At 39.7% G+C, this 12,246-nt stretch overlaps 1 protein-coding gene across 1 annotated transcript in view; it reads left to right on the plus strand.

Moving 5' to 3' along the window:
- The first annotated feature begins 721 nt into the window (after positions 1–721).
- The window catches only part of cep89 (centrosomal protein 89), a 45,443-nt gene continuing 33,918 nt past the window's right edge, over positions 722–12,246 (plus strand). The window contains exons 1-14 of the mRNA XM_072381014.1: positions 722–875; positions 1,331–1,437; positions 1,781–1,927; positions 2,332–2,524; positions 3,943–3,991; positions 4,172–4,267; positions 4,742–4,948; positions 5,439–5,581; positions 6,417–6,467; positions 6,940–7,023; positions 7,555–7,658; positions 9,500–9,615; positions 9,837–10,017; positions 11,873–12,040. Of these exons, the coding sequence (XP_072237115.1) occupies positions 834–875; positions 1,331–1,437; positions 1,781–1,927; positions 2,332–2,524; positions 3,943–3,991; positions 4,172–4,267; positions 4,742–4,948; positions 5,439–5,581; positions 6,417–6,467; positions 6,940–7,023; positions 7,555–7,658; positions 9,500–9,615; positions 9,837–10,017; positions 11,873–12,040 (1,688 nt within the window). The 5' untranslated portion in view covers positions 722–833. The remainder of the gene's footprint in view (positions 876–1,330; positions 1,438–1,780; positions 1,928–2,331; positions 2,525–3,942; positions 3,992–4,171; positions 4,268–4,741; positions 4,949–5,438; positions 5,582–6,416; positions 6,468–6,939; positions 7,024–7,554; positions 7,659–9,499; positions 9,616–9,836; positions 10,018–11,872; positions 12,041–12,246) is intronic.

Here is a 12,246-nt window from a genome sequence, read left to right on the forward strand (position 1 = left end):
TTGTAAATCTGTCAGGAACCACATGACATCTTAATCCTTCATCACAGAAACTGAAAAGAAGCATGTGATTAAATTTCACTTGGTGCCTTTCCCCAGCCCTATTCAAAGGGTGTTTGCAGTGTTTGAAAATGTGTCTTTTTATCTTAAACCTTGTAGAACTGCATGGTATGAGCTTTTGTCATTCTCATAGCACTGACCTCTTGAAAAACAATCCTCCCATAGCCAAGTTCTTTATAAAATTCAAAACAGAAATGTTGCAGATGCCAGTTATGTTGACATTTAGGAAAATGATTTGTTCCTTTGTTTTGCATTTATTACTATGAGCCAACACATAGAATCTAAATGGACGATGGCTATCATGAAAAAAGTGTGTTTCACTATCTGTTCATGTATGTGAAATCTCAGTTCAACCAATAAATAATCGTAAAGATTCAAAGAAAGACACAAATCAAAGTTTTATTAAGTGGAACGCTGGCGCCCCCTGTTGGACAAGTGGTTGACAGCTATAGACGTCGTTGCTAAGTGAATTAAAACAGTCTCTGATTGGCTATATTTGTAGAAAGAAACCAATCAGCGCTATCTTTGTAGTGAAGTTGATTTTTGTGGTAAGGCGTCTAGATACGACGGATTTGCAAGCGGCAAGACCTTTTATTTTAGTTAGCGTGCTTATTTTTTAGCAGTTTTTGCCATGGGCAGATAACTATTTGGAAACAATGACAAAATTACATTTGTGCATTTTTAATGCTATTTGATAAAAAATAAAAAACACTACTTAGTTGAGACAAGCTGCGTAAACCAAAACTTACCTAGCTAGGGGTGCAAATATTTTCATTATGTTCAAATTCAGCTTCAGACGAGAGAGAGACAAGGAATTCGTAAGTTTTGCGATGACTGATCTTTTCATTTCTCGCTAGCTCTCAGAGCAATGCTATCTTTTGCTAGCACCACCCTACTTCAGTAATTACGGTTACTTAACATTAGCAGAACTTTTAGAGAATTAAACTAACATTTAGTAACGCCAATATATTCAGAGGTTTATGTTCTGTGTGAAGCAATAGGCTTGTTAATTGCTATGATTTTTTTTGAATATCTAATGGGAGTGACATTGTTTGAACTCTTAACTGTGTGCTATGGCATGTTGTCATGGTGTGATTCGCTTATCCATCTGCTTCCCTAATACCCGTGCGGGCTCTATGTTTTTCCTCAGTTTGAGTGTTATTCACTTTACTAAACCTCCTCAACCATTGTGTCAAAGAACCATCTTAGTATGTGTTGCGCTCACTGTGTGTTGTAAAGCGTCCCTCTAACTTCCCATCTGTGTGTTGTGTAGAAGCATATAGCTCATGGTTTGGTCCCTGCTGCTTCTATTGCTCCCAAGGCAGCTGTACCTCGTACCCCTCCCCCACGCAGCCCAAACCCTTCACCTGAGAGACCCAGGTACCTCACATCCTCCCTTCATGACCTTTAACTCTACTATCCTTTAAACCAGTTTACTTTCTTTTACACTATCCAGTCTGGTTGGAAATGGGGTATTAGACTATCACTAACTGATATCAGGTTGAAAATGTTAACTGCGTAATTGTCTTTTCGATGCACTACAATGGGGTGTTGCCATTAATGATCTATTTATGACTTATTATCACTGCACAAACTTATTTCATGTTTATTGTGCTAATTCTAGTGTCTGTCACTTTATATTGAATTTGAGAAACATAAAAACCTAAATACCATGCAACTCTCATGCCTTTCCTTTACACAAAGTGCGTACTTCCTTGTACAGATCGGCCTTGGCGGCAGCCATTTTGTCTTCTTCACTCACTGGACAGACGTGGGCCATCCCTCCTGCACAGCCGAGGTCTTTCTCTGAGCTTGACCAATCAGAATCCTTCGTGTCAGAACCAAACTTCTGCTCTGCACTTTACAGCAGGTAACCACTCCAAGGTGCACCTGGCACTATCATCACAAGCTTAATTTGTCACTACCAGTGTGTCATGCTGGAAGAGGCCCAAGATTAACTGGGTCTAAAAGTGCTGCTTCTGCAACCTGGATCAAAGTCTAAATTCTCTGATCACCAACAGTAACTGCAAGATGTCAATGAAATATGTGACATGTCCGTAGTCATTTTTTTTCTTTGGCTTGAAACTGCAAATATTTATCTCAAGAAGTCCATTGTTTTGTATTGTAGTAAGCCTCATAAATATATATTTTTTAGCGGTTTTTAAATGCATTTTTTTCAGTATAGGAAAACAACTATAAATACTAGTTGCACTGCCGTCCCTCTTCTGAGATACAGCGTAATTTCCTCTGCTGCAACATTCTTACTTTCCTCAGAGACAGATGGTCAGAGGATTTGGCAAGCCAGCCACACCTTTCATCCCCTGACCACTCAGAAGGAGAGCTTGAAGACAGAGAAGAGGAAGAGGAGAATGAGGAGGATGGGGAGGAACATGTCTACCAAACTCTGGACGGACAGAAGAATTTTACCATGTCAGAAACTGTCCATGACCTGCCACTAGAGAGTGAGGTAAGCATATAAAAAAGGAGCTTGCATCTTGTGTGTGCAGGTTCCTCGCTGCTGCATGCTTCCTACACTAATTGTAAAAAGGTATCAAAAGTATATTAAGAGAATATTTGTGAGTTACACCTGTTTATTTACTCTTGAGACAACCTCAAATATTTGCTTTGAAAATGTTTGTTGGACTTGGTTAATTTAAGGCAGATGACGGAAACTATTTTAAACTTGTTTCATACTTTTTTGTTTATATTTGATTATTTTCCAAGTATGAAGATTGTGATATCAGTTTGATCCACTGGGAGGCACAGTTGTAATGAGAAAAAGTTATTTTTTTCTTCTCTTCAATGTGGACAAGTGACTCCACCAATCCAGGTGTTAAAGATAAGGCTTTTGATTTATTTTTCACATCACGTCACATAGTTTTGTTGTTTGTTTCTTAGGCTGTATCTGTTCAGATGGTCACATTTTTGCCTTATTGCACCCCTGCACGTAGTCTTGAAAACTGCATTTGCTATTGTGATTTATGATATTGCATTGACTGCAGAGTATTAACAGTGGGTTCTTTTTCAACAGCCCACTCATAGTTAAGTTTGTTCCATGGTCTACAACATAATTGTGATTCTTTTGACATTTCTTCTCAATACCCTGCTTGTTACATCCCAAGAGTCTGCTCCTACACAATTCTGGGATATTGTTCTAATGTCATTGTTATGTACACTGCAAACTTTGGTTGCTAACCTATAACAGTCCCAGTGGGCTCAATTTCCCTCCGTCAGTTGTCTCTTTGGGCTATCACACAAGCTGCCACCTGCTTTATCCACAGCAGTAGCAAGTTAAAGTTAGCTAAAAACAGTCAAGTGACACATAATGTAAGATGGTTGTACAGCTTTCCAAACCAAAGTCCCAGTGTAGTGGCCCCACAATTGGAGTTTCACAGAATGTCACATTACAATGAACATCAATGAAAACAAAAGATGGAATGCAAACAGGACCTGAGGCCTCAACGTCATCGACAGAATCCTGGATCGGGCATCTTGAAAGCAAGCTGGGTCCCCCAACAAGCTGGCTCTAGTGCTGGGTCAGGATCCGTGTGTGTTGCTTCCTAACTGAAATAAAGCAATACTTAATAAAACATTTTTTTAACTATGACAAATCTGGAGTTGAAAACTGGAACCCTCCTCATTCAATCTATTTTGGTTTTCCTCAGCTTCTTTGCTGCCCCTCGTTTACAACACAGACTGTGACCTATGACCTTGACCCATTATTCAGTCACACTGCTTTAAAGTGAATGTGCAACGCATTGAACACACTGATAAGATATCATCTCATTTTGATAGTAGTCATAGAGACACAGAAACAGTCTCTCAACCTTGCAGAGAAGTGACTGTTTGACTGCTTCTACGGTGGTTTTTCCTGTCTCCCTTCAGGTCTGTGCACCTCTACCACCTCTGCCTGGCAGAAGAGTATCATCTCCAGGTAACTTCTCCCTAATGAAAAATAGGCAAATTGTTGTACAACAGTTCGGTTTTGCAGCCCCCTAACCCCCACTGAAATACAGGCTGGCTGCTAGAATCTAAGCTTAAAATGAACTTTTACAGGTATCTGTAAATGGGGTTATTTGATTTTGCAAAGGTGTCTTTATTTTTTTTTTTACAGATTTCACTGAGGAGTCAAGTGGCCAATCTCCTGAAGCCACAGGAAAGAGAGCATCTATCAGGAAGAGCACTGAAAGTTGGAAGGAAGCTGTGCCATGTAGGTGTGCATGCTAAAGTGACACAAACATCTTTTTTGTTTTCGTGTCGGCTACTTAATAAATGATTGTGTTATTTTAGTAATTCTCTCTGTTAGTGAACTTAAAAGATTCCACTGTTTGTTTTTCCATTAATCTATAATCCATCCATCCATCCACCCATCCATCCATCCATCCATCCATCCATCCATCCATCCATCCATCCATCCATCCATCCATCCATCCATCCCATAGACAGCTTCAGCATTAGCACTCTCTAATATATTTTAATAGGTACAATCAAAGACTGTGACTGTATTTTCGAATTTACTATGACAAAAAATAACAGCACGCTACAGTTTTTGGCAGTTGCCTTTACTGGTCTGTGTAGTCTTGCATTCTAAAGTGTTTTAAGAGTTCCTAGTTTAAGTTGAAAGTTATTAGCACATTTGTACATTTTATCTAGTTTAGATGAATATTAACCTCTCTTATTTCAGCCACACCAAACACTGACCACCCCAGCCGCACCAACAACCCAAAACGCTTCACCCACTCGACTCCGGAGCCCAGCAAGATGTACAGTGAGGTGAGGAGGGAGAAGAAAACAAAGACAGACAAACACAAGATACTGGAGGAGCGACTGCAGCGCCTGGAGCAGGAGATCAGTCACAGCCAAGCCTCCTCAGACCCAAGGCCCCCTGAAGGTAATGCTGAAGAACTACTCGGGAGGGACAATGTGAAGAAAATAAAGGAGGGATTTAATGGATGGAGTGAAAAAAATAGTTATAGAGGAAAGGGATGAAGTGAAATGAGGCAGAAAGTTAACTTAAGCAGTGGAAGCTGGAAAATTGTGTCGTGTGGGGATGAAGCTATGATCTTTTAGCACCGCAGCATCTCATCAGCACAAAGAGAAGTCGAGGGAGTAATCAAAAGAAACGTGATTATGAAAAGAGAGTTTGGCAGAAGACAGGAGTTCTACTGTTATTTTCTGCAAGTTAAGGGTTCTTTATTACACCTTAAGGATGTAACACAGGAAGAAAAATTGGAGAGTGAAACTCTGGTTTAGAAAGGACCTTTGATCCTGTTTTTTTTTTCTTATCATTTATGAATGAACCTGTGAGTTACTCTGAACACCAGCATTATTTAGTGTATCTTGAAAATCTTTAGAACCTTCTTTGCCTGTCGTGATTGCAGACAGTCAGGCAGAGCTACAGAATTTGAGACGACACGCTCAGGAGCTGGTGGATGAAAACGATGCCCTGAAAATGACAGTTCACCGTCTGAATGTGGAGCTGAGTCGCTACCAAGCCCACTTCAGACCACTGTCCAAACAGGAGGTATGACGAGAAAGTAATCAAAGAGTTTAAATACCAAATTCAGTCAAAGTCACAAATTATGAATGAATAAGACTCTATGCGACCTCAGTGTAGTCCTGGTTGTATAACCAACTCACCTCAGACCAAAGCTGATTATTTTTCACTTATGAATCAACCTGTCTCAGTTCACGCTCTTGCCAGTAATAAATCACCGTTGGTCAGTTTAGACAGTGTCTGTGTAGAATCATCACTTTATCTTCCTACCTCTGTATCCACCTGTGATCCAGAACCCTGCTGAGTGAAATAAGGTTTTCTTTTTGTCCCTCCGTCCATTTGATGTGTGGAAGTAAACGAGCTTCCCATCACTGTCTGTTTCTGTCCATGCTGTGGTACATTTTTTCACAGCAGAAGAAAGCCAACGTGCAGTTTTGATTATGGCCACCTCATGCTGTGTATTCACATCAGGAGATCTCTTGTTCTTATCAGTGGCAGTTCACTTCCTCTGCAGCAGCATGCCTCTGCTAGCCCTCATTAGTTACAGCTAAGGCACTTCTGGACAAGAAACATAAAGGAAAAAAATATGAAAAGATCTTTAGAACTGACTAATAAAGAATATATACAGTATCCATGTGTGTTGGAACCTTTGGCTCCCTGTTTTGCCTGTTTTTAAATAACTGAACTTACTTTCCTATGTATCAAGAATTCATCTCATTCTTCGATGGCCTTAAACTGTGAAACTTGGTGTTGGCATGCATACTAGACTATATATGAACCCTGTTTCAATGTATTTGTTTATTTGCTGATTCCATGTGGAAGATGAGATTTTAGGAATGACCGTTTCTTTTATGTCACGCAGAGCTCCAAAATCAGTGGGTTGCCAATGACAGGTTCTCCTCCTCCGTGGCTGGTCAGTATCTACAGAAGAGAAAGATATTACATTAAAACGTCTATTGGACTAATTCTATGGCTGTCTTGTGGAACAAGTATAGCTTGTCAATAGCTAGATTAATAGGTCTCCTTGCTTAAAATGGTCTGGACAACTGAATAACTATTGAGTTGAAGCAGCAGATTAAAATGGTTACACTTTTCATCTGTTTTATGAAATGCCTTTACTACATGAAATCAGATACTTATTCTGCTTACTACTTATGAAATTATGAAATTAATTACTTCTGGTCTAATAATTTAGAAGATCAAGTGCAAAGCTAGCAGGAAATTAACTGGAAACCTGCTGAATCTATCAAGTAAATAAAGCCGATTTTAACTTGTTATTACCTGCTCACTGTGACTAGTGGGATAAAAGGTGATCATATGGGAAAAGGTTTGTGGCAGTGAGGTTTCGGTTAATCTGCATGATTTCTGTTTGTCCTCGTTTGTAGCTTGACATGAAGTATTTAAACCCTTTGCTGCTGGCTTATGAAGACAGGATGAATGAGAAAGATGAACTACTGCAAACCACAGAGGTGAAGTGTTTGTAAAAGTTTTTTTTGCATTCGTGTTTTTTTTTGTGCCACTTTTGCATATTACTGCTACCAAGTGAGGAGATCAAATTCCAGGAAGGAGGTCGAGGCTTCCAAAAAAATTAAAAAACAAGACCGAGACTAGCTGAGGCTGGACACAAAGGGTTACAAATAAGCGTAAGACACAGATAACACTTATCAGGAGCTTCACAAGGCTGTGGAGAAAAAATACTGACACACAGTAAAACAACTGTGGACAAGAAAATCAGAATATCAGCTGTGACAAAACCCAGAATCAGGACATCTGGCTTCTCCTTTGACCCAGAAATCATTCCCCCTTTGCCATCGTGGTGCACCATCCAGTGCACGTTGAGGATGGCATTTTGGCAAAGAAAAGCACCCCTGTTGGGCCCAGTCATAGTCAAAGTCAACAATGATAGTCTCCTTTTGATTTCTTTTTGCTTTCTCCAGTTTAAAGCTCTTACAATTTTCTCCCCATGATTATGTCTTTTTATGTTTGTTTGTCTGCTGCAGGAGGACTCGAAGAAGTTTTGCGTACGTTTAGAGGAAGTCATCAAAGAAAATGAGAGGCTTCGTGAAGAAATTGCCAAGATGGATGTTGTCACCCAGAAAGACTGGTAAGAAGAAACATCCAGTCTGTGTGTGTTAGTGTATGTCCACTGGTTATAGCACACACTGGTCGTCGCCACGCTTAATCATGAGGTGATGTAAATTGGATGCTGCTTTTGTCCTCTTTTGCATCACTGCTGGCTTTAAGTCTGTCTCTTGAGTAGATCAAATATTACAGCATGAGAATGAAAATACAGAAGTTTTTTGGCATATTTTTTGGTCCTTTTATACTATTCTTTCGTTATTATGCATAGAATCTACTCAAATAGCTCTGATTAGCAGGATAACTGCACTGACCTTATGAGAAATGACAGAACTTTGAGACATTGTGACGTCCTCTAAATTGAACTCTACAATAGTTGTATCAACTCATAAACAACATGATTTTTGAAGTCATTGTTAAGGCTCAGTGCATTTGAACACATTTACATTTCGACCGTGTTACATGGGCCTTTATCAATAGTAGATTACAGAGTCCTGAACAATAAATTGCTTGCCAGTTTTGATTAACGCCACCACTTCACTCGAAGACATACGTTTGGTTGCAGCCATATTTCTTTATTTGTTGATGATTATGAGAACAAAGTGGAGGACAGGGACAGAATGAATGAGGAGGCCCTCATTTATCAACTTTGTGTTTAAATGTTTCATAGTTCTGTTTTCCAAATTCAATATTGAAAGTGCATAAGAACAAAAAAATCTGATATTTATCATGTGCATGCTGGTTTTAAGCACATTAGTAATTAATCAGCTGTTGATCAATCACACATGTTCTAAACCACCATGTTCCTGCCGTCCCCGGTAATTTACATTCACAAACACCCTTCAATTAAACACATATGGGAAGAAAACATCTCTTTAAAACACCATGTGGAAGTAGTTTTTTGTTCTTTGCAGAGTAACAGCTTGAGAGTGAAGGATTGAAACAGTTATAAAGCTGAAGATTTATGCCATATCAGAGGAAAGATCTCTATGCTCAATTCCAAAAACCACGTCAAGTGCACAGACGAAAAATATCTAGAACTTGAGGAACTCACACATTTGGACACATGTACTATCAGAATTACTGGAGATAAAGTGCTTTCCCATTTAATTTCAGCCTGCTGTGAATTTGTTCCAATGAACTGACTGTACACAGATGTCATAATCCAACTCAGGGATGGTAGGGAAATGCAGAATCTGTCATCTGCCTCGTGCATTAAAGTGCCAGTAGTTCAAAGCCCAACCAAAACTTGTCTGTGTCAGAGTTTTGTGTCGTTAGTATCTCTCTGCAATACAGTTTTCAAACCACAGCATACTTGGTAATTGGATCTCTTTTTGTATCCTCTGGAAGCCGCTATGGGCTCTCTTTAAACTACAGGTATCAAATCAAACTCTTAGGCTGGTCAAAGTGCTAAGAGCTGTTTCCTTAAACCAGTTTGCGTACACACCATCAGTTAAGTGGTTCCTTATTCAACACTTGTTATATAACAGGAAGAAAAAAACTGTATTTATCACCATACGTTCTCAGGATATGTTGGTAGCATGCTTTGTGTTAAAAGGATTAGTAATATATTCTGCTTTGATCCCAACATTCATCAGTTTTGTAGATTTTAGTGGGTTATATTTTATAGAGGCATTGGAAAGAGAGAAAATGATTATCTATCATAGAAATATTCATGTTCAGTGTTTGATTGAGACCAAATATCTGAATGTAGTCAATAGTCTTCTGGCAGAATTGATTTTCTTTTAAGACATAAAGAAACCTTTCCTGCAGCATTTAACATAAAGATTATTTGTGATGATTTTGTGTCTCTGACTTGCTGGTAGTTTGTTTATAGATGTAACCTTTGCATGTTTCTTTCCACAGTAAACAGCTTCAGCAGCAGGCCTTTCTAGTTTTGCAGGAGAATCAGGTTCTGATCGATCAGCTGGAGGCTCAGCATGTGAAGGCCAAGGCCAATCACAGCAGACACCAATCTGAAGGTACTAAGAAAAAATTCTAAATATATTTTCCCAAGGCCAGGGAAAGAAAAAAAAAGAAATCACATAAACTGAAATTGAATGAAAATCTTAAATTTCAAAAGTCTTAAACTAAAGGAACCTTTAGCACGATTCCTAAGTGTGCCCTTGTTTTCTGTTTCTGCTCTGCTTAGATTCAAACTGTTTATTCTACTCCAAGTGTCCTCTCCTCCTCGTCTCTGTAGTAACAAAGGTCTCCAAGCAACTGATGCTGTTGGAGGCAGAAAAGCAGCATTTGCAAGAGGACCTAGAAGAGAGCAGACGGGAGGGGCAGAAGCATGCGAAGGAGGTTCAGCTTCTGCAGGCCCGTCTGAAGGATGCCATCACCTGGGACGAACACTGCAGCATTGCAGGGAAACTCAGAAGGTACTACTACAGAGTTTCCTTTTTGTTGTTCTTTTCATAAAACCATAACAAGAAAAGGAGAATATTTGACACGCTTCATGAGCTGCACACATTCTTTCTTGCTCATTATCATTTCACTCTAAAATTGGTTCGTAATAGAACAACAGGACAAAACAAGGAGAAGAACAAAGATAACACCTAAAGCAGGGGTGGCGAACCTGTGGCTTCTCCTTGTTCCTTTTGATGACTCTTTTGCGGCTCTTTTCTTTTCATTTCTTTACTATTATTATTGTTTTAAAATGTGTTGAAATATGATTTAAAAAACAGTTCCCAATACTTAATACAATAAAACTAAAGATCCGTGACAATACAGAAATCTCCCACACTCGCTGAATGTAGCACAGATGGAAACGCCGCCTTCCACGTGCATAAGCGCAGGTTGACCTCTGCTAAAGTAGAGCCAACAACGGGATCATCATGGCTGAGTCGGGAAAACGAAAAGCAAAGCGAAAATATGAACATATGACATTCTTACCCGAACGGGAAGAGTCATATTTTTTCATAGAAAGAAATGGGAGACCGTTTTGCTTACTTTGCCAGACTTCACTGTCTCACTGCAAAGCCTCAAACCTGGAGCGTCATTTTTGCTCTGTCCATCCCAATACAGCGAAGGAATTCCCCAAAGGCTCGGCAATTCGTAAGCACAAGGTAAGCAGCTTGATGATCAAAAATGTTGATATTTCAGCATTGCTTTGGAGGAGTTGACTGACGTTCAAGACAAGCCACAGTTGGCAGTATTCATAAGGCCTGTGTCAGAGGACTGCACAATTAAAGAAGAGTTGCTTGACATTGTGCCATTAAAAGAAAGGACCCGGGGCATCGACCTGAAAGAGACACTTACGGCTGTTGTTGAAAAAAATAGTTTGTAGTTTTAATTAACTGCACTGGTGCACCAGCTATGTGCTGAATGACTATGTGCCAAATGGCCTTGGCGGGTTGTGTAAAGCTGATGATTATTTCCCAGATTTTTGGACATTCCACTGCATCATCCATCAAGAGCACCTTGTATCCAAGAAGCTGAATATGGCGCACATGATGAAACCTGTGCTAGAAATCGCGAATTTTATTCGCACTCACTGATGAATACCTTCCCAGTGATCTGAGTCTCCACTGCTCTGTCAGATGGCTTTCAAGACGTAACACGCTTTCTAGTTTTTTTTAACTTTTGAAACCAGTATCATTGTTTCTTGAGGAGAAAAAGAAGGACTATCCTGAGCTCCGTGACCCCCAATGGAATTCAGATTCAGGGTTTCTGGTCGACATATTGAGTCATCTGAACAAACTCAATTTAGATCTGCAAGGGAAGTTTCAAATGCTCCCTGATCTGGTGCAAAGTGTTTTCACATTTGTCAGCAAACTCATCTTCAAAAGGGAGACCTGCCACATTTTCCATCCTTTTTAAAGTCGAGAGGCGAGAACAGCAAGCTATGCAACACTGATCACTAAGGTAAGACAAAGAACTTATGAAAACTGTCTGAGCAAGCGACGTGTTCTTTTACTAATCCCTGTTGATATGTAGGAATATGTTGTGCAGCTCTTTGCAGTTGATGTTGGGTTTTATTTGGCTCTTTATGATGAACTGGTTCGCCACCCCTGCTAATTGAGTCTGGAACTGGATTGTGATGAACGCACCAATATGGTAAAAATAAAGCAGGGGTTTAACTGAAAACTCATACTTCCACAAACACATCTAAGAGCTTTTTAAATGGCGTGCATATACCAAAAAACATTACATTGCTACTGTAAACATTTAGTAGTGTTTTGTTTAAATGTTCTTGTTTTATGATATACTGTAAATACTGCTCTCGACTTCCAGACAACTGGAGCAGCAGGAGAGCAGGAATAATAGTGAAATCGACGAATTGCTTCTGAAGGTGTCCAGTCTGCAGGAGGAGAACAGAAGCCTGGCTCTGGACAAAGCCAACCTGACTGCAGATGTAAACACAGTGAAGGCTGAGCTGGAGCTCTGCAGACAAGCTAACAGGTTGTAAACATGGTCTGCTGTCACTTCCCACATAAAACATGATGCGTAGCAGAAGAACACAACTATGTTGCTGAATAGGGCCCTGCCCCTCAAAAAAGAGAAAAATAATATCTTGTCCACGCAAGCAAGCATCTACATAAATGTGCTAGATTTAAATCTCTCTTAACCTCACCCGGTGATTAGGTCATCATCACTGTTATAACACA

The sequence above is a fragment of the Leuresthes tenuis genome, unplaced genomic scaffold, assembly GCF_036924035.1.
Source record: "Leuresthes tenuis unplaced genomic scaffold, fLeuTen1.0.hap1 SCAF_2, whole genome shotgun sequence".
Classification (NCBI taxonomy): domain Eukaryota; kingdom Metazoa; phylum Chordata; class Actinopteri; order Atheriniformes; family Atherinopsidae; genus Leuresthes; species Leuresthes tenuis.